This window comes from Camellia sinensis, chromosome 11 (genome assembly GCF_055761805.1).
Source record: "Camellia sinensis isolate YWXY chromosome 11, ASM5576180v1, whole genome shotgun sequence".
Taxonomy (NCBI): domain Eukaryota; kingdom Viridiplantae; phylum Streptophyta; class Magnoliopsida; order Ericales; family Theaceae; genus Camellia; species Camellia sinensis.
In genome coordinates, this window is record NC_138971.1 from 10,115,151 (window position 1) to 10,138,131 (window position 22,981).

Consider the following 22,981-nt stretch of genomic DNA (forward strand, 5'->3'; position numbering starts at 1 on the left):
TACTGCCAAGTATTTTGCATACAACAATACATAAAATTATACGTTCAATCTTTTCTGCACATTGGGCTGCCAAGCATTCTCCACTTAGCACACTACAGGGGGCATGCATGAATAAAAGTGGGAAAGTAAACTGTTCTTTGAATGAAGAACATAAGATAGATAACCCTGCTAGCTAGTATAGCGCGTTGTTTTTGGCCAAAAAATCTTTGTCAACTGGTCATAACAGGATTTCAAACAACCTAAGTTCACAAATTTTAGAAGTAATCTACAAAAACATACGGAAGACCATCAAACCATAATTAGCATTATCAATATGTCAAAAGAACAAAAACTCACACGATTACTCCTATTAATGCAATGAAAGCGTTTCCTCCTACACAATAATCTCAAATTGTAGGTGTTGATATTTAACATACAAGTCACTCTTTGTAAATCAACTGTTACCACTGCAAAATCCTTGACCTTCCAAAATGGAAGTATTCCGCATGAAAAAACAAAAGCTTTAGTCACCACAAGAAGTTCTCAGCTACAATGCGATATAGAAAAAAAAAAAATTGAAAAAAAAGATGAGAAAGGAACTTCTGAAACGAGTTAATCACAAAACAAACAAGCAGCTAGCAATCAGCAACCAAAATCTAGTAAGAAGCACTGCTATTCGAATCCTCAGCTCCTTAGGTTCACTGGAAAAAATGAATAACATATTAGTCCCCAAAAAAAAAAATTGTTCCAAGAAACCCATTAGAATGAATTCCCTGCATTAAAACTAGCCTGCATTCACACCATTTCACAAAGAAACCTCCACCCAAATAACAGCAGCAACATGACTAAATGTACATTTTGAGCATTAAAATTATTTGTTGGTGCATTTTAATATTTAAATGTATGTACATAAGTCATTTATGAGATGCATTGATCACCTACATATTCCAACATTGAAGATAGAGCAATCCTATGTACACAAAAAATGCCTAGAATATTCAATGTATGGTCCAGATTCTTTTAAGATGTGTGTTTCACCATACATAAGTTTAATTTCAACAACACATTATCTTTATCAACATGTTTGTTTTGGGATTTGAGGGGAGGGGATTAAAATTTTAATCTATGGGGCTTACAAAAATCATGTATGTTTTGTGGAAAAGTGTCCATAAGACTATGAAGCCCCACCAATGAGGGGATTAGCAATGCCTTGGCGCCCATGGGATTAGATGTAAAAAGACTTCATTGCCCCTACTTAATAAAAATAATAAAGTTAACATTTTTATATAAGAGCGTTTTTACATAATTTTATAGATTTAATCCCAACTAATTAATACTTCCACACAAGTGCACAAACAAGCACAATTTATCTTATATCTCTAACATAATACCACCACACTAGTAATCCACTCACTCAATCCCACCGTACCAATAATTCCATCTAACCTAATCTGGCAAACAAACGTGGCATCTGGGCTATGAAGCACAGATACTCCGAAATGGCCCCCGTACGTGTGTCCGATATGTATTAGATACGGCTACGCGTCCGATACGGGTATGTATTAGATACGGCAAAGAAGTATACCAATTTTTTTTTTTAATTTTTTGAATTTAGGATACGTTTGGGATATGCAAGGATACTTTAAGGATACGCTTCGGATACTTTCGGGATACGGCGGAGCGAAAAAATAATTTTACAAACTTATAATGGGGTCAAACTATAAAATAACAAAAATTATCTAAAATAAAACAAAAAACTAAAACAAACCCTAGCTCACGAGCATTGAAGTAGCAACATAACAAAAATTATCTAAAATAAAACAAAAAACTAAAACAAACCCTAGCTCACGCGCATTGAAGTAGCAACATAACAAAAATTATCTAAAATAAAACAAAAAACTAAAACAAACCCTAGCTCACGAGCATTGAAGTAGCAACAAGTCGAACAGAGCAAGAGTTGTCGTCATCGTCTTTATCGTTTCCATCGCCATTCGGGAATAGCAGCAAGGAGGAGGAGGAGTCATCGATCAAGGTCAATCCCTCTCTCTCGCTCACTCTCTCACTTTTCTGTCTCTGTCACTCGATCTTAGTCCCTCTCTCTATCTCGATCTCTCCCTCTCCCTCTTGCTCAATCTCACTCACTCTCTGTCTCTCCGTCTCACTCAATCTCACTCTCCTTCTTGCTCGATCTCTCTCCCTCTCACTCACTCTCTGTCTCACTGTCTCTCCCTCTCACTGTACTAAGCTAACCCCTTTGAAATTATTATTTTATTTTTTCTTTTCTTTTTTGCAGCTAAGCTAAGCTACTACTAGTACCCACTTTTTATTTTCTCAAAAGACAACAACATCAAGGAGCCTTGTGAGGTAATTTTTTTTTTTTATCATTAAAAGGGTTAACTACATTAATGTTTTTTTTTTTTTAATTGAATTGTTGAATTTTCAGAATTGCTGAAATTGCTAAAAATTGTAAAAATAATATTTTTTACGAACGTATCCCCACCGTACCTGTATCCTAGTTTTTCAAATTTTGCCGTATCGCCATATCGGTATCGTATTGTATCTATATCCCCTATCCGTATCCGTATCCGTACTTCCTAGCCTACGGGTATATTTCTATGCATGGATAAGCCATCCATCTATTCATTTTCTAAGCATTGAATTGAACCTATTAATGCAAGTAACTCTTCATTTACCATGAAAATCAATGAATTTGATGCATTTTTTTTTTATCAGCAAAAAAAGAGACTTTATTGATGTAAGAGCAAAGTACAAGGTATAAAACAAAATACATCAATAAAGAGAGGCAAGTGCAAAAGCATCACGATGAGTTAAATCATCCCAATTATGTTGGCACCAAAAAGCCTATCCTATCATTTGCTAGCACCCCCAAAGTCGGTGAGCAACCAACCAAAGAACAAAAGAAAACTCCTCAACAACAATAGCACAACAAGAGCAGTCCACACCTGAGCATATTAGTCCAACAAAACAGAGCAACCCCCTTCAGCCAGCATATCAGTTCAACCACCTCTCCCTTCTATCAACTACCAAGACTTGCAGCCAGCTTCTTCCATACAGAATCTGAACCAAAAGCAGCAGCAACCCCACAAAACAGGATCAGCAGCAGAGCATACCTGACAACAGGCTCAGCCACCAGTCCTGATGCAATAAACTGTTGCAGGTCTCCAGAGTAAAACAATTTTTGTTCAACCTCCATTTCTGATACAATACCTCACTTGTTGTAGGTTAAATACCAAGTCATTTATAGAAAACTCCACCTGAATTGGCGATGCTTTGATGCATTAATACATATAATTCATGTATTGATTCTTAATTGGGTCATTAATGGGTGTTGAGGTCTATAAAGACCCATCTACCTACGTCAACCCCTAATGTATATCATATATAGTATTGTAAGCATTTATCAACAATTTGATTTAAGAGTGGAAGGCCAAGGTTCAAGCAGTGGCCAAGACAATTGGAGTTAAGCCAATTGAATGGGAAGAAGTGAAAAAGAAAAAAGGTAAGGAAGTGTTTATGCTCCGAGGGTGATCTTATTTCTATCCATCCTCCATCAAATGTATTTGATGTTCTTAGCTTTTGTGTAGATAATAAGGTGTCTTTTTGTGCAGATCCCAAGAGTCTGCCTAATGCTCTCCTTTGGAAGTGATTATCCCCTCAAAGAGAGTGAAATTGGGGGTAATCCAAATGAGGGGGTTTCAAAGGAAGATAAAGAAATTGAAGGAGACGTGAGTAATCTAAATGGGCTAGCTCTTCGACAATCTTCGCATCCCAAAGGGGCTTCACAGACCCTTTCAGATGGAAAATTTGTTGTTCCATGGACAAACCCATCTTCAAGAAGTGAGAACAAGAAGAAGCTCCTCAAGAGAATGCTAACCTCTCTATCAAGTCTAAGAAATCTAGTCATAAGACTTATATAAGATAGTAGGCATTGTCCTCTAGCTTTGCATGTTGTTTGTTGCCTTGGCCTAGCTCTCGGGCTGTGAGTTTTTTATTTTTATTTTTTTAGTGCTAGGCCTTTGCTTTGTATGCTCTACTTTGATGCCTTGCTCAACCATCTTGTCCCTTTTGGGAGTGTATTGAGCCTCACTCTCACATTTAATTTTTTTGGTATATCTAAACCGCTTACCTAACCAATTTTTTTTTTTTTTTTTTTAATAACAAAATCAAACTTGAACTCAACTCTTGAGAGTTTTTCAGGCCTAAGGAAGGCATTAATATGGTGGAGATTTGGACTAACCCACTTGTGCATGGTTAGTTGGAGTCATATGACGAATGGTCGAACTGTTGTATTCTAGGAGACATGAACCAAAATGGAATGATCTAATGCACCCGTCAAAAGGCTTTGCCAATCACAAAGGCGGACTTGAATCTCCTTAACTGAGATTATCACGCCGTAGTCCGTTATCGACTATTATTTTATTGATAGTGGATTTGCATAAAAGAAGTGTGGAGTGCATAAGCCAAGCCCCCTTAGAGAGAGCAGCAAGTACTGCATGAGCTCGTAAGTCAAGTATGAAACGAGCCTTGTCTAACAAAGCCGAGCGACAAAAAAATTGCTAAATGGGAACCATTCGAATATATGGTTTAGCTGGCTGATCTTATCAACGCCGTCATAGGTGAGCCTCTATAAGGAGGTTCAGAAGTAAGCTGAGTTAGCCAAATCACCTTGAAATTTGGTATCTTTTTGTGGTTGTGATGTTTGGCTCCTTATTTATATATTTGGTAATCATAATCAAAAGATTCAAAAGTTGAAGCCGACACTCAAGAAGCCCAATAGAAATATGTAGATGTCAAACAAGTCTTTTTCGTACAACAAGGGAAGAGACCTTGATCACATCCTTCTGTGTAGAGGAGGAAGCTTAAAAGCCAATTTATATCCTTGCTATAAAGAGGTATGAATCCATCATTGAGTTAAAACTTTTAATTCTGCTAATCTCATTTACCCATGATTATCTTGAAGCTTGGTTAACCAGCTTAGGGAATGATAGAATATCACCCCTTATTTATATATGAAGATTAGGGTTTACAAGGAAGGCAATTTACAAGATGATCCCTGAGTGCTATCCCTGAGTGCAAAAAATGATTACAGACAAACCCTAGTGTACCTTTCGGCTAATATAATATGCTAACACTCCCCCTCAAGCTGGTGCGAAGATATCTCTCATGCCCAGCTTGCCTAATATGTCATGAAATGGTTTATTCCCAATCCCCTTGGTGAGAATGTCAGCAAGTTGTTCACCAGACTGGACAAAGGGAGTACAAATGATACCACTAGTGAGTTTCTCCTTAATGAAGTGGCGATCAATCTCAACATGTTTTGTTCTGTCATGTTGAACTGGATTGTGAGCGATGTTGATGGCGGCCTTATTATCACAGTATAACCGCATGGAGTCTGTCTGAGCAATACCTAGATCATGCAACAATAATTTGATCCATAAAAGTTCACACACACCTTGTGCCATAGCTCTAAACTCAGCTTCTGCGCTTGACCTGGCAACCACATTCTGTTTCTTACTCCTCCAAGTAACTAGGTTGCCACCAACAAATGTGCAATACCCTGAAGTTGATCTCCTATCAGTTACTGACCCAGCCCAGTCAGCATCTGTATAGGCTTCTACACGAAGATGATCATACTTTGAAAAATACAGACCCTTACCAGGAGCAGACTTCAAATACCTCAAGATTCTCATGACAGCCTCAAGGTGAATCTGATGAGGGGCATGCATAAACTGACTAACTATACTGACAGCAACAGCAATATCAGGACGGGAGTGAGATAGGTAAATGAGCTTACCCACTAATCGTTGATAGCTCCCCTTATGCACAACTTCTCCTCCTTCATCATCTCCTAATTTCTGATTGGGTTCCAGGGGGGTGGCACATGCCTTGCAGCCAAGCATCCCAGTTTCCTTCAATAGGTCAAGCACATATTTTCTCTGTGAGATAAATATCCCATCCTTAGAGCGAGCAACTTCAATTCCCAGAAAATACTTCAAGCTGCCAAAGTCTTTGATTTCAAACTCTTTAGCTAAATATTTCTTCAACAGAGGTATTTCCCCACTATCATTGCCTGTAAGAACTATGTCATCTACATAAACAATAAGTGCTGTAGTTTTACCATGTGAGGAATGTTTCACAAACAATGTGTGATCTGCCTGACTTTGTTTGAAGCCATATTTAAACATAGCCTGAGTGAATCTCTCAAACCAAGCCCTTGGAGGCTGTTTGAGACCATATAATGACTTCCGAAGTTTGCATACTTTGCCTTCTGTTTGATGATCCTCAAAACCCGGAGGAATGTCCATATATACTTCTTCTTCGAGGTCACCATGGAGAAAAGCATTCTTGACATCAAACTGATAAAGCGGCCAATCTAGATTAGCTGCTAGAGAGAGAAGTACTCTGACTGAATTCATTTTAGCCACGGGTGCGAAGGTCTCCTGATAATCAATGCCATATGTCTGAGTAAACCCTTTTGCCACAAGTCTTGCCTTGTAACGCTCAATAGACCCATCTGCTTTGTGTTTCACAGTATATACCCATTTACATCCCACAGGTCGTTTGCCCGGAGGTAATTCAGTCAATTCCCAAGTGCCATTCTTCCTAAGTGCTTTCATTTCCTCAATCATGGCTAGTTTCCATTCAGAGGTAGCAAGGGCATCCTGAAAATGGTTAGAAATGCTAACAGAGGAAATATTGGACACAAACGCTCTATATGAGGATGACAAATGAGAGTATGATACAAACTGTAAGATAGGATGTTGAGTACAAGATCTCACACCCTTCCTCTTGGCAATAGGAACATCAAGATCAATGGACTCGAGAGATTCAAAGTTACCTCGACTCTCATCAGAAGCAGGAGATGGCAGTGGGGTAGCAGAAACGGTCCCGTGTATCCAGTTAACTTGTTTTCTGTCTATGTCCCGGACATAAACATGCCCGTCCGTATTCTTGGTGACAGTGGGTTCTATAGTCCCAGTAGAAGAGGGGGGTTCAAGAACAACTGGTTCCACCATAGGAGGCACAGAGGGTGGTGCAAGAATAACTGGTTCCACCATAGGAGGCACAGGACTCACTTCACACCAAGGCTCCCCCGGAAATGAGGACGGTGACACCGGAGAGGACAAGAAAAAGGACTGGGATTCAAAGAAAGTTACATCCATGGACACAAACCACTTACGAGAAGAAGGGTGGTAACATTTATACCCCTTTTGAGTAGGAGAGTAACTAAGGAAAACACACTTAAGGGAGCGAGGGTCCAACTTACCACGAGAGGGGGAGTGATTATGGACAAAACAGACACAACCAAATATTTTGGGAGGAATAGAAAACAAGGACGGAGAACCGAGGAGGACATGAAGCGGAGCCTGTTTGTCCAAGACCTGGGTAGGGAGACGATTAATAAGATGGGCAGCGGTGAGAACAGCGTCGCCCCAATAGGGCCGAGGCACATTCATAAAAAAACACATGCACCGAGCCATGTCAAGAAGGTGCCGATTCTTGCGTTCGGCCACCCCATTTTGTTGAGGGGTATTGGTGCAAGAGGTCTGATGGATAATGCCATGAGTAGAGAAATATTGCCCTAACCCTGAATCGATGTATTCCCCGCCATTATCAGAACGAAATATTTTGATAGTGGCCCCAAACTGAGTACAAATCATCTTATGAAAAGTGCGAAACACAGAGAAAACCTCACTCTTATCTTTCATGAGATACACCCAAGTAGCACGAGAAAAATCATCAATAAATGTAACAAACCAGCGATGACCTTTTACAAACAGAACACGAGAGGGACCCCAAACATCAGAATGTATTAATGAAAAAGGAACGGAGCTTTTATTCAAACTGGGAGCAAAAGAAGCTCTATGTTGTTTTCCAAGTTGACAAGACTCACAAAGAAAGTCAGACACATGATGATTTGCGAAACTAGAAGGAAATAAATGCTTAAGTAAATGAAATGAGGGGTGCCCAAGACGCCGATGCCACAGCCATAAATCAGCGGGGGTAGTAGAAGATGTGGTGGAAGAATAAGCAAGTTTGTCCGGTTGATCTAGGAAGTAGAGACCATTTTCGGCACTACCACTGCCAATCGTCCTCCCCGTGACAAGGTCCTGAAAAAGACAATGATCAGGAAAAAACGTCACACTACAATTCAAATCTTGGGTAAGACGACTTAAGGATAACAGATTAACAGAAAACTTGGGAACATGGAGAACAGAAGATAGATGTATGGTAGGAGTGACTTGGACTAAACCTTTTCCAGAAATGGAAGAAACAGTACCATCGGCAATCCTAACTTTGTCCTGACCTGAAGAGGGCTTATAGACAGAGAAAAGATCAGAGGAGCCAGACATATGATCTGAGGCACCAGAATCAATAATCCAAGGCAAGGATGTATGACACAGGAAAGTACAAGGAGAAGATGCTAAGTTACCTGAGCGGGCAAAGGACGAGGAAGCGGTACTGAGAGCAGTAGAATATCGGCGTTCCAACAATTGGCGCAATGCATCCTCCAGCTCAGTATCAGAAGTTTGGGTAACAGAAGTAGAATTAGAATCAAGGGTATCGACGGCACTAGACTGATGAGCCCGGGAATAGGAACCACGTCCTCTAGATTGGCCTGACCGACCTCCTCGAGAACCAGACCGATCACCTCGACCCCCGGATGGAGTCCCATGAAGCTTCCAACACGTCTCACGAGTATGCCGCGGCTTTTTGCAATAATCACAGAATACAGATTCCTTATGAGCAGACGGAGGAGGCAGGCTGAGGCTATCTCGAGGAGTAGACAGTAATGCGGAACGGTCAGTAGAGACAGGGGACATCATGGCAGACCGGCGACTCTCCTCATTTTGTACATAGGCAAATGCCTCCTGAAGTGAAGGAAGAGTATCCATACTCAGAACTTGACCCCTAACTGGATCATACTCCACATTTAGGCCGGCCAAAAATTTAAAGACCCGTTCCCGTGCGATGAACTTTTTGTACCCGATAGAATCAGTAGGGCAAACGGGCTTATAGTCTTCCAGGTGGTCAAGGCGTTTCCAGCCGTTGGTGAGGAAAGTGAAGTACTGAAGAACAGTTTGCTCCCCCTGAAGTGAGCTCTCAATAGAGCGGCGCAACTCAAATGCCTGTGAAAAATTTCCTTTGCGGGAATAGGTAACAGCCACAGCCTCCCAAACGTCCTGGGCAGTCTCCATAGACAAGTATCCCTCACCAAGTTCTGGAACCATTGAATGGATAAGCCAACTCATAATCAAAGAGTTGGTAATCTCCCATTGGTCATAACCTGAGTCAGTGGTACTAGGTGCCTGTATCCTGCCATCAACGTACCCCATCTTTCCTCTGCTTTTCAAAAACAAAGTCAAACTTTGAGACCATGCTAGGTAGTTTTGACCATTAAATAGAGAGGTGGTGATTTTCAGACTAGGGTTGGGGTTCTCAGTCATGGTAGTAGGTAGAATGGGACTCTCACTCTTTGGTGTTTGAGAAGAAGAGGAGACACTGGTGGAATCTGTCATGGATACAATACTACCGAACCCGCAACAAAACTAGTGACAATCACAAACCCGGAAGGTGGTAGTGAGATAACAGGCACAATGACTTGAGAAGAAGAGGAGACACTGGTGGAATCTGTCATGGATACAATACTACCGAACCCGCAACAAAACTAGTGACAATCACAAACCCGGAAGGTGGTAGTGAGATAACAGGCACAATGACTACTATAAAGACATAACAAAAACTTAAGAAACCATTTTTTTTTTTTTTTTTTTTTTTGTTTTTGTTTTTGTTTTTGTTTTTGTTTTTGTTTTTTTTTTATATATATATATATATATTGAGTTATTTATATATACATATATTTATATATATATAAATATATATATCAGGTTATATTTATATATATATCAGCATATATATCTATATATATTTATATATTAAGTGTGTGAGATACCAGAGTGACGGGCTGAGGCGAAGCAGGGCGATGTCGACAGAGAGAGGCGAAGACGACAAAGGCGATGGCGGCTGGAGGAGATCGACGGGCTGAGGCAGGAAGACGAAGCAGACGAAGCAGACGACCAGACGAAGACGAAGCAGACGATCTGAGGGACGAAGACGAAGCAGACGAAGACGATCCAGACGAAGACGAAGACGACAGAGGATGGCTGGAGGAGATCGACCTAGCAGATGATCCAACTAGGTACGTTTTGAACCCTAACCCTAGAGGTGTAGCTCTGATACCATGAAGCTTGGTTAACCAGCTTAGGGAATGATAGAATATCACCCCTTATTTATAGATGAAGATTAGGGTTTACAAGGAAGGCAATTTACAAGATGATCCCTGAGTGCTATCCCTGAGTGCAAAAAATGATTACAGACAAACCCTAGTGTACCTTTCGGCTAATATAATATGCTAACATATCTATCAATATTTGTTCTATTGAAGACAAAAAATGAAATATTTGTCACAATAGGGAAAACCCAATTTAAAAGAAGAACCAAGGTCGCCCTTTATAAATTGTTTGTGCCAAGAGTGGCAATATTGCTTGACTTCAGTGGCGACTCTAGAAATATTGCTAAGAGCTTGATTGAAATTTATGCAAAAAAAATAATAATAATAATAATAACACCTACCAATATCTATCATCTACTTTCAAAAAATAAATAAATATATGAAATTCCACAATTACTCTTGACAAGTCACACAACTCATACCTAGTCTTGATAGAGGTTGAAGTTGGTTTTTTTTTCAAAATTTGTACCCTAATTTAACATAAGCTATATTTACAAAGGAATATCAAGTTTTTATTTTTTTATGTAAGGACAGTTTTTTTAGTACTTCGAAAATAAAATGTAGGGACTAGATGTAAATTCGATATTGCTCAGACCACATCAACTTTAAATATATACCATCAACTTTATTTTATGGATATTAACGAGGGTGTTACATTTAGAATTAAAGATCTTTGAGTAAGTTGTAGAATGCGTGTGCAATGTTTGGAATGAGTGCGATGGGTGCTCAAGATTTGTGTGAATTTGGATATTCAAATTATGAGTGGAATGATATATAGAAGGGGAAAAAAGTTTAGGTATTTAATTTAATAAAAACCCTTCCTTGGCTATAGCTAAACATTGTTGGGTAGTCAACCAAAGGTGTTGGCAGATTCTAGGGTTGCAGTTAGTCTTCCAAAGCCAAGACCAATTAGCAAATGAGAGGCACTAGATTTTTGGGCTAGAGAGAAGCTGATTTGCTGGGGAAGTTGCCATCAGGTGTGTATTTCCAACGGATGGAATCAGGCCTGCAATCAAACGAAGGGATGGGAAATTTCCAAATAGCATTAAGGATCAAGCTGGGGAAGGGATGAGAAATCCTACTGAAATCCCACCAATCATTGGTCCAACAGTCTTTGACTTTAAGGGAAAGGTCAGCTTGAGGAAGAGGCCTATGGAGTGTGTTCATGATGGGTCTGATATCTAGCCAGTCATCTCTCCAAAAGAGTGTTCTCACCGTTCACTGGCGTCTCCACCAAGAAACCCACTCTTTTTGGGTTAATACCCTCCGCTAGTGAATTTTTGGCATGGCAACAGTATTTGCAAAGGAACAACTTTTAATGCCTAGGCTTCCTAGCCTCTGGGCTTGGTGATTGACTCCTAGTTGACAACGTGAAATTGCATTTGTCTGGAGTGGAACCCTGGAGAAAGTCTCTATTTAGATTGTCGATGGTATTAGAAACTGAGGCAAGGAGGTGAAAACATTGAGATACGTAAGCAGGGATAGCTTCATTGACGACTTTGATAAGAATGAGTCAACCCGCTTGTGAAAGGGTGTTCCTCCCTCCAATTGGTGAGTTTTGATTGTAATTTTTCAATGATGAATTGGAAATCCTGTTTAGAGGGTCTATTGTGCATGATGGGGCAACTAAGGTGTTTACCAAATAGCCTTTGTATCTACGATGCCTATAATTACAAACACTTGGTGTAATATGTAGAAGGTTGGTCTGCAGAACTTTGGTGCTTTTTAGGCACATCTACAATAATAAAAATTAGTTCAAGAAATTTCACTAACACGAATAGAAGGTCTCCCGCCCTAGAGCGAGGAAGTGAAGAGGAGGGGCGATCAGGCACAACCCTGCCGCATGCCGACCACCACCATCGTAGGATGAATTTTTCTGTGATTGCCATGGATGATTTAAAAAAGTACCGCTTACAACATAGTGTACTTAACACCGCCATGGAACTTAAACATGATGCTATAAACCAACAACATATGGTAATAGGTGGGCGTGTTATGAAATTTTGTTTCAAACTAGGTGATGAAGCTGATGAATACAACAATGGAAACATTGATTTGCTTACCCAAAAGAACCATAAATATAAATTTCTCAAAAAGCCTTTCACAAGAGAGTCTCTAAAAGAGTTTGTGGACATGGTTAAACGTTGTTCAAACTTGAACACGCCATTTCTTCTCCCATCGAGATTGACTGCAATTCCATATCCTGGCCCTGCTCAGGAAAAACAGTCAATACCAACCTCCGAAATTATTATGGCCTACCATGGTTTTAAGGATTTTTATGAAATTTGATTTCAGAAAAATCCCCAACCTTTGTTTGATACTGAAGAGGAGGGAGTTCTGAGCCTATTTTGGCCTAGGCAAATCAAGAATTTATAGTGCACAATTGAATATCGGTATTTCATGGAAAGTTAAATTGTGTTTCCAACTATGTTATGGTTGGGGATGAAATTCATCTCATCAATCCTGGAATAGATGGATGGATCAAAAGTGCCAGATCGTGACCTAAGCAACTTAACCCATACAGATATCTTGGCATTTAGGGATTTTTTGGTCAACCACATGGCTTCAAATTACCTTGCCAATGACTTGAATGGCTTCACTGATTGGCCTTACTTCCTAGACCTATTTGATTTTGGAGAGTAAGTACCTCAAATTGGTTATAATTACATTATGTTTTTACTTTGCAATATGGTTATTTTAAACTTGTTATTTCAAATTGTAAGCAGGACAAAATTTGCAAACGTTAAGTATGCCTTCGAAATTTAATCTGTACTCTAGATCAACATGTGAATATTAACCAGATTCTATCTTGGCAAGAGGATTCAATTGCTTAAGCAAGATTTTTTGAATTCTGTAAATTTATTGTTGTGAATTTCAATTTGCAATCATAATAATACTTACATTGTTGAATTAGATGGTGGATTGGCTAGGAGATTTTAGTTATTTGGCTATTAGCACTGGGTTCAATCGCCATGTTCTTATATCTGCCATACATCTATACATAAACTTCAATATCTTTCCAAGTTAATTTGCTATTATTGTTGATTGGTTTGTTGTTAACTTATTATATGAATTTGCTTATGTGGGATTCTTGGAAATTGAACTATTATATGGGTGATTTATTCATAAAAATTTGTAAGATGCGAGCTACTTGACAATATTAAAATTTGATCTTCCCTATTAAATTTGCCAAAATACTACCCGATGATGTTCACTTGCTCTCAACTTCAACAAACTCTTCTCTACTTGGCATACACCATAAGTTTCTATTATTTTCTAATTGATCACTTGCACTTTCTTAAAGTTCTTAATTAGATTATTGGAGAAGTGATCATATACCTGTTTAGAAATGATCATATACTCGCTTAAGGGCCTGCAATTGTGAACGTTATGTATTCTACAAATGGGATATAGCATTTCATAGGGTTTCTTATTATTTTATAATTCTACTACTTTCTATCACTCTTGTAGGATTGGGCAGCTTAAAAAAATCCCGGCCTTATGGATAGGGGTGAGAGATTTCAGTACTATCAAGATTGGTCTGATTATTTCAGATGTTCAACCACAACCGCACATGAATGTTTGGGACGAAATGGATAAACATATACCAATTCTTTTGAAATATTGGGCTACTTTAATTGAAGAAGATTCAATTTTATATGAGGTTTATACTTCCAACCAAGCAAAACCCTATTAGACCAGGTCAATTGAGCACCTTCAACGGTTCATACGAAATGTAACTAAACATTTTAAGAAACATGAATCAAAAAGGGTTTCTTGACAACCTAGCGCGTATCAGTATAGTAGTGCAAACCTTGAGAGGAGACGCACACATTCCCTGGGTATTTAGCCTACATTCACAGTAGTTTGGTCAGATTTCAACCTCAGTACACTCACCTCAGAGAGATCAGGAAATTTGTTCTCACTAACATTTTTTATATTTCTTTCTTATTTTTATTTTTTGACTTTGCAAAAAGTGATGTACGACTCCTCTGTTATTTATTTGACCTAGAATTTGTTTTTTTTTTTTAGTAGGTGGCAACATTCTTCTTGGACCTGACAGTTACTCTTCCTAATTGAGAATTTGCTCTTTTTGTGCGCCTAAACTTTCTAGCCCAGCTCGGTTGGTGTTTTTTTTTTTTTTTTTTTTCTACTTTGTTACTTTTTGGGTGAATGGGTCTTCAGTTTCATTGAAATAGAGAAAAACTGTTGGGTAACTATTATTCAATCAAGGTAATTGGGAGTGGTGAGGTCAAGTTGGGATGTATCTTTAGATGTATGCTAAATTATATGCTCCATCCAAGAGAAATACTTTGAAGTTGAGTTTCTAATCACATTATATATATATATATATATATTGACAGATTGGTTGCGTTACAATGAAACTAAAGACCCATTCACCCAAAAACTAACAAAGTAGTAGCTATCGAAGAAAAAAAAAAAAAAAAAAAAAAAAAATCCACACCAACTAAGCTGGGCTGGAAAGCATAGGCACACAAAAAAGGCAAATTCTCAATTAGGAAGAGTAACTGTCAGGTCCAAAAAGAATGTTGCCACCTACTAAAAAAAATAACAATTTCTAGGTCAAATAAATAACAAAGTACTTTTTGCAAAGTCAAAAAATAAAAATATGAAAGAAATATAAAAAATGTTAGTGAGAACAAATTACCTGATCTCTTTGAGGTGAGTGTGTACTAAGGTTGAAATCTGACCAAACTATTGTGAATGTAGGCTAAATACCCAGGGAATGTGTGCGAGATGTCCCTCTCAAGGTATGCACTATTATACTAATTAAAAATAAATGATATTAGACTAAAGTCAAACAATTCAAAAATGATAATACACATAAAAATCACAAATCACCAAATACTTACCTAATATGCGTCAGGCTGTCCAGAAACCCTTTTTGATTCATGTTCCTTAAAATGTTTAATTACATTTCATATGAACCGTTGAAGATGCTCAATGGACGTGGTCTCATAGGGTTTTGCTTGGTTGGAAGTATAAACCTCATATAAAATTGAATCTTCTTCAATTAAAGCATCCCAATGTTTAGAAAGAATTGGTATATGTTTATCCATTTCGTCCCAAACATTCATCCGATCATGTTAAACATTTGAAATAATCAGACCAATCTTGATAGTATTGAAATCTCTCACCCCTATCCATAAGGATAGGATGTTTTTTAAGCTGCCCAATCCTACAAGAGTGATAGAAAGTAGTAGAATTATAAAATAATAAGAAACCCTATGAAATGCTATATCCCCTTTGTGGAATTCTAAATAACATTCACAATTGCCGGCCCTTAAACGAGTATATGATCACTTCTAAACAGGTATATGATCACTTCTCCAATAATTTAATTAAGAACTTTAAGAAAATGCAAGTGATCAATTAGAAAATAATAAAAACTCGGTGTATGCCAAGTACAGAAGAGTTTGTTGAAGTTGAGAGCAAGTGAACATCACAAGGGAGCATTTTGGCAAATTTAACAAGGAAGATCAAATTTTAATATCGTCAACTAGCATGTATCTCACAAATTTTAATGAATAAATCACCCATATAATAGTTCAATTTCCAAGAATCCCACATAAGCAAATTCATATAATAAGTTAACAACAAACCAATCAACAATAATAGCAAATTATACGAAAAGATATTGAAGTTTATGTATAGATGTGTGGCAGATATAAGAACATGGCAATTGAACGCAGTCCTAATAGCCAAATAACTAAAATCATCCTAGCCAATCCACCATCTAATTCAACAATATAAGTACAATTATGATTGCAAATTGAAATTCACAACAACAAATTTACAGAATTCGGAAAATCTTGCTTAAGCAATTGAATCCTCTTGCCAAGATAGAATCTGGTTAATATTCACATGTTGATCTAGAGTCCAGATTAAATTTCGAAGACATACTTAACGTTTGCAAATTCTATCCTGCTTACAATTCGAGATAAATCTAGCAATTCGACCCAACAAGTTTAAAATAACCATGTTGCAAAGTAAAAACATAATGTAATTATAACCAATTTGAGGTACTCATCCTCCAAAATCAAATAGGTCCAGGAAGTAAGGCCAATCAGTGAAGCCATTCAAGTCATTGGTAGGGTAAATTTGAAGCCATGTGGTTGACCAAACAATCCCTAAATGCCAAGGTATCTGTACGGATTAAGTTGTTTAGGTCACGATCTGGCACTTTTGATCCATCCATCTATTCTAGGATTGATGAGACGAATTTCATCCCCAACCATAACATAGTTGGAAACACAATTTGACCTTCCATGAGATATTCCATTGTGCACAATAAATTCTTAATTTGCCTAGGTCAAAATAGGCTCAAAACTCCCCCTCTTCAGTATCAAACAAAGGTTGGGGATTTTTCTGAAACCAAATTTCATAAAAATCCTCAAAACCATGGTAGGCCATAATAATTTCGAAGGTTGGTATTGACTGTTTTTCCTAGGTAGGGTCAGGATATGGAATCGCAGTCAATCTCGATGGGAGAAGAAATGGCGTGTTCAAGTTTGAACAATGTTCAACCATGTCCACAAACTCTTTCAGAGACTCTTGTGAAAGGCTTTTTGAGAAATTTATATTCATGGTTCTTTTGGGTGAGCAAATCAATGTTTCCATTGTTGTATTTATCAGCTTCATCACCTAGTTTGAAACAAAATTTCATAACATGCCCACCTATTACTACATGCTGTTGGTTTATAGCATCACGTTTAAGTTCCATGACTGTGTTAAATACGCTTTGTTATAAGCGGTACTTTTTTAAATCATCCATGGCAATCACAAAAAAATTCATCCTACAACAAAAAAATAGATGTAAATTAAACAAATTTCAAAAAAAAAAAAACCCAAGGGGTGAAGGAAGGGAACATGAACAGTGGGGGTGTAGGGAAGAGAGAGAAGTTGGAAGGACCAGACGGGACGAGATGGGATGGGATGGGATGGGCTATGAGGTCCAAGGGGTGGAGCCATGGAGGGAGGGAGGGAGGGAGGGGCTGGGAAAGAGAAGGGAGAGTCAGTGGTCATTGGTGAGCGGAGGAGGAGGGTAAGAGAGAGTACCTGCGACGGTTGTGGTCGGCGTGCGACAGGATTGTGCTTAATCGCCCCTCCTCTCCACTTCCTCACTCTGGGGTGGGAGACCTCCTATTCGTGTTCAGATCCTCCAAAATCCTTTGTGATCTTGGAGTGGATGTTTATAATGTTTAGTTGCAAACACTCGTCTCCCCTGCTCCCTTGTTGCTTCTCTGCAATGCTTCACTTCACTTCAATACTGTTTTGGAGCCCTGTCTCTTAGGACTGACACATGTTGGGCTGAGAACATTTCCACTCTTCAATTTATTACCCCCAATTGTCTAAACCAAAAATGTTCTTGTCAAAAGTTATTTTTTGATTTGTTAAAACACTAGTGTATGCCCATGCCTAAAGCCACTATGTAAATAATATTGTGATTAAAATATAGTTATAATTTATACGTATCATATTAAAATTTGTGAAGTCTGTAGCATTTTTTATAAAGATATTGAAAAAATATAAAGAAATATTCTTCTTCTTAAGAATTTGTAACAATTTTACTTGTACCACACATTGTACATAACTCAAATAAAATAATAATTTCCCCTAGTCTTAATGCAAATTAAGAAACAAACATATAAGATTTATAATGTTCACCAATATTGCAAATCAAAATATAAAAGCAAGTCCCAAAAAAAAATAAAAATTGTAAACACTAAACAAAATACACAAATCAAAGCTATTATACACTTGTTAACGTTCTATAATAAAAAATAAAAATTACTAAACACCAAATAAAACATACCAACAAGTGCTCTTCAATCTCAACAATTTAAATTGAAAATTAAATATCAAATAACGCATGCAAGCATATACTTTACAACTCCAAACAAATCAAATATAAAAGAAAAGTAAATACCAAACAATGCACACCAGCCAATACTCTGCAATCTAAAAAAAATTAAAATTAAAATGCACACCAGCAATAGGGAGTTGATATTACGGTTCGATATCCACCCATAAAGTATGAGAAAAAAAACATTTCATTACAAGAAAATTAGATATGATAAGTTAAAAAAAAAAAAATAGGCCTTACATTATAAGAGAAGTACTTAAATTTATATGAAGAAAAAAAAAAAAAAAACTTACTTGACGAAAAATAATGATATTGTCCATAACTGTTGTAGTTCAACCTAAAAGTGTTACTCATATAATTTTAGACACCAAGAAACAAAAAATTAGCAATACTAAATTACATGTACATTCTTGAGAATTTTCATACAACCTTAAAAAAATTAACAATCATATATGGCAGTCAAATGTTTTTTCCAAATCACTTGGTAGCAAATTGGATAATAAAATCCAAAATTTTATTTAAAAAAATAACTGCCATGGATAGAAAAATGGGTTCCAATCAAGAGGAGAAGAAATAAAAATATAAACATCTGATAGATTTTATTAGTCAAGATGCGAAGAAATAAAAATATAAACATTTAAGAAAAGAAAAGAATAACCCAATGTCTACATTAGTTTTTTTTTTTTTTTTTTTGGTATAAAACATGCATTAAGAATCTTAATCATTAATTTATTCAAGCTGTTGGCAAGATGATAATTAATTATTAATCAAATCTAACTTTTTTTTAATTAAAAAAAATAATCATGTTGGGATGCCATGGTTTGGGGCATGTGAAAAAACTCCGGTGGCTTTTGCAGTTAGTGGCCTAATCAGCATGCCAATGAAATTCCTCTCTTTTTTATACACCTTTTCGTAAAAATGTTTTTTATCTAATTTATATCTAATTAATTAATTTAATTCATTCTCAACATTTAATTAATCATAGGGAACATGAATATATTAGAAACATTGTATGCTGCCACACACATAAGCCAATCTTGTTTGAATTTTAGGTATCATTAAAATTTAGGAAAAATTACCCCCCAAAAAAAAACCTTAGAATTTAATACTTGTAACAAAATAAACTATGAAGTTTTAATTTTATCAATTTAAATATTAAATTTTTGATTTATTTTCAATCTAAACTATTTGCATGTGTTCAATCTAAACAATCTGAGATCTTTCAAATATTTTACTAAATAATAAACAAATACCATTGGTAGTCCAAGTGATTTGTCGGTGGAAAGAAGTAGCCATCAGTCCTTTGCGGGCTCTGTCTTTCACATATTTTTTTTGCATTCCTATTGAAAAAAATAATAACATATCAACACATTTTGCATTCCTATTGAAAAAAATAATAATATATCAACACAATTTGAATAGCACGTAAAATAAATAAAAATGTGATAGTGGCCAAGCATTTGAATGCGCATCACAAACAAGAAAACCCACCACTATCTCTTTCCTTACTCTGTTTCTTTTCATTTTCTTCACCATGTCTTCAACAGAGATGAAGAAATAGTCCATGAATTATGAGTGAAAATTTAAATTGGGTTATAGAAATAAAATAAAATGACCCGTGAGAGACATGCGGGTTGAAGTAAAATAAAATAAAAAAGAAAATGTTGAAATATTTAAGAAGTGTTGTGCAACCCACTCCCAAAAGCAACCAAGCTCTTCTTTTCAACAGCCCACACAAACCAATGTCAAGACCCACGCCTGACAACACTATTCCATAGTATCAAAAAGCATGCTGCACGCTCCACTGATCCAACTGAGAACGCTCCAATGCCAGAAAACTCCATGGCCGAAAGCTCCATGGCCAGAAAACTCCCTTGGCACATGAAGATATAGAATACTTGGCACATGAAATGATTAACTAAATGTGACAATACATTTTTCTTGAGATGTATGTATTTCCCATATACTAAGTAAATTCCATCATTTGTACATTCATAAGAATTTTCATACAACCTTAAAAAAATTAACCATTTATGACAGTCAAATTTTTTTTCCAAATCAAATATTGCAAGCTCTCCGATTTCTAAAAAAATAAATCATACAAAGAAAAATTGTAACAATATATTCAATAGAAATCAAAACCCAAATATGTTTATCTAAATCTGCCTCTATGTGTAATGTGCACTCTAAACAAAGTTAATGAGTGTTGACACAGGATTACCTTAAACAATGTTCTCATATTGCTTAAACTAATTTGTAGAAAAGTCCTCAAGAAGCATTAAACAAAATTTCAAGTGGTATTTTGAACCCAAAATCTTGAGTTCCCTTTGCGTGGTTCTGTGAGATTTTTTATTGGCAACAATGCACAACAAACCAAAACAAAAAAAATACAAAAACACAAAAGAAAAACAAATACATATCAGTTTAAGGTTTAGAAACACCAATCCAAATACATAACAGAACTTAACACCAACCCATATAAATTGAAAGCTGCATAAATAAAAAAAATGAATGAAAAAAAAAAAAAACTAACACAAAAAAAGAAAGAGAAACCCAAATACATATCAGTTTAAGGTTTAGAAACACAAATCCAACACAAACACATCAGTTTAAGGTTTAGAAAAACAAATACAAATCCAAATCTTAGAAACACAAACCCAAATTGATGTGTCTCTTTTGTTTTGTTTCCAACTTTTTCTGTGGTTTCACTGAATGCATACATAATCACACAAACCCAAACAGAAATCTTAGAAACATAAAAGGTTTAGAAAAATAAATATTAGAAACACAAACACAAACCGAAACCAAAATCTTAGAAATACAACCTAATCAACAAAAATAAAAATAAAAATAAAAATAACCCAAATCCAACACAATGAAACATTTCGATGAAATGATGAAACATTGAAAACCATTTGAAAAATCACTTAAGAATATATTTTAATAAAGAATCACTTAAAAACCATTTGAAAACCATTTCATGAGGATCAATTATTATTTCAAACCCAAGGCTCAGTTTGTATACCATACTACGAAATGAATCCCAAAAAAAAAAAAAACCTACTCTTTCAACCCACCTAAATATTTCAATAAAATTGCTCCACTAATTTTTGAGCAACTTCACATCTCCTTTCATTCTTACCTTCGTAACACAAACACAAAGTTGCTCTACCATTCATTGATGTCTCAGTTGACCTCCACAGCCACACCAACCTCCTCCACCAATTTAGAAACACAAACACAAATCCAAATCATACCCAAACACGTACCTAATCAACAAAAATAAAAAATCACACAAACCAATAATTCGATGAAATGGGTTTTGAAACCCATTTCAAAACCATCAAACACAAATTTACCCCTAAATCATCAGAATGACAAATAAAGGGTTACAAAGGTCCAACTCAATGCCAAACTTAAGTCTGACAACTCAAATTATCTTTTAGCTCAATTAGGGGAAAATCTACAACTTGGGAGCCAATATAAAGATAACTCAGCTGAACAATACAATGAGTGTAAAATATCATAAACCCACAAAGGGAACACCATATGTACTTGAAATACAGATAGATACACATAGATCAATAACAAATATATAATTAAAATAAAAATAAAAATCAGAGATGGGTATAGATGATTTACTGTCTTACGGTCCATGAAAATCCACGCAGAACTCTTGCATACCATCATTGATCATCTCCACCTTATAGTCACTCATCATCCTATTTTACAACAATCAAAACCCAACAATTAAAAAAAACAAAAAAAATAATAAATTAAATGGAAGAAAAAAAAATTTGGAGATTTACAGTTTCATCAAATCCATGTCCCTGCGTTTGCTTTGGGAAGACATGGTGGCTAACTCATCAAACTCTCGACGGTGGATGACGGAAGTGCCGTTGCTGGTTGAGATCAGAGAGAAGATCTGAGATCTGGGAGGGTGCCAAACACCTATTGCCCTATTCAAATGAGGCATGCATTCAGATTTTAATAAATATTATACTAAATATTTTAAATACGTAGGGATTGTAGTGGCAAGAAGAGGTAGAAAATAATATGTTTTAAATCACAAGTGAAATCATTTTTTTAATTTTATAAAATTTAAAAATTTTGAAAATTAGTCTTTTATATTTTTTTTTATTTTGGCAACAAAATCAGTTTTCTTTAGTGGTGTTTTTGGCAACAAGTCAAAAAAAAACTAATTTTTTAGCTTTTTAATTTTTTTACCCAAAAAAAATTCACAAAAGGCCAACTTTTTTTACATAAAAAAATTTAAAAAGTCAGCTTTTAACCAACTCCTCAAAACACCCGTCGTGCTCTTCTTCTCCAGCCATTTTGATTGGCTTCCAGGGTTCCTTTTTTTTTGGTTTTAGGTCTCATTTGACAATATCACTTTTTAGTCTAAAAATTAAAAAAATCACTAAAAAAAAACAAAAAATCAACAATTTATACCAAAAAAATTCAAGATTTTCTTATATTTCTACTTTTTGCATATTTTTCGTCATATTTTAATTAAAAAAAAAAATACTAAAAAAACCTATTCTCAGTCGAGCCCTTAGTCTTGCCTCTCGTCTTTGGTTAGTGTTGATGTAATCCTTGCATATGGTATCTTTGTATCAGAACTTCGTAGCTGGTTTTAGTAATGATATATCTCTTTAGCTTGTGTTTCTCAAAAAAAAAAAAAAAAAAAAAAGTATTTATTTCCTACTTTTCAAAATTTTTGCAAACAAATAAAACACAAAAAATTATCAGACATAACCTTAATATTATGGTAAATAAAAATATAGGGCAAATTACAT

At 36.2% G+C, this 22,981-nt stretch overlaps 1 protein-coding gene across 4 annotated transcripts; it reads right to left on the reverse strand.

Annotated features, from left to right (window-relative positions):
• Positions 1-314: 314 nt before the first annotated feature.
• Positions 315-22,215, reverse strand: LOC114317210 (uncharacterized). 4 transcript variants are annotated; one of them, XR_014343508.1, is made up of 5 exons: positions 21,992-22,147; positions 21,825-21,904; positions 19,436-19,522; positions 18,476-18,519; positions 315-680 (listed from the first exon to the last, which is right to left on the reverse strand). XR_014343508.1 is itself a non-coding variant. In XM_082893571.1 (5 exons), the coding sequence occupies exons 1-5, from the start codon at positions 22,156-22,158 to the stop codon at positions 664-666; spliced, it is 387 nt and encodes a 128-aa protein (XP_082749697.1). In that variant the 5' UTR covers positions 22,159-22,197; the 3' UTR covers positions 522-663. The 4 variants fall into 4 exon arrangements, 2 of the variants coding, with proteins under 2 accessions (XP_082749696.1, XP_082749697.1); XM_082893571.1 differs by having other exon boundaries at positions 522-680; positions 21,833-21,904; positions 21,992-22,197; XR_014343507.1 differs by lacking the exon at positions 18,476-18,519.
• Positions 22,216-22,981: the final 766 nt, after the last annotated feature.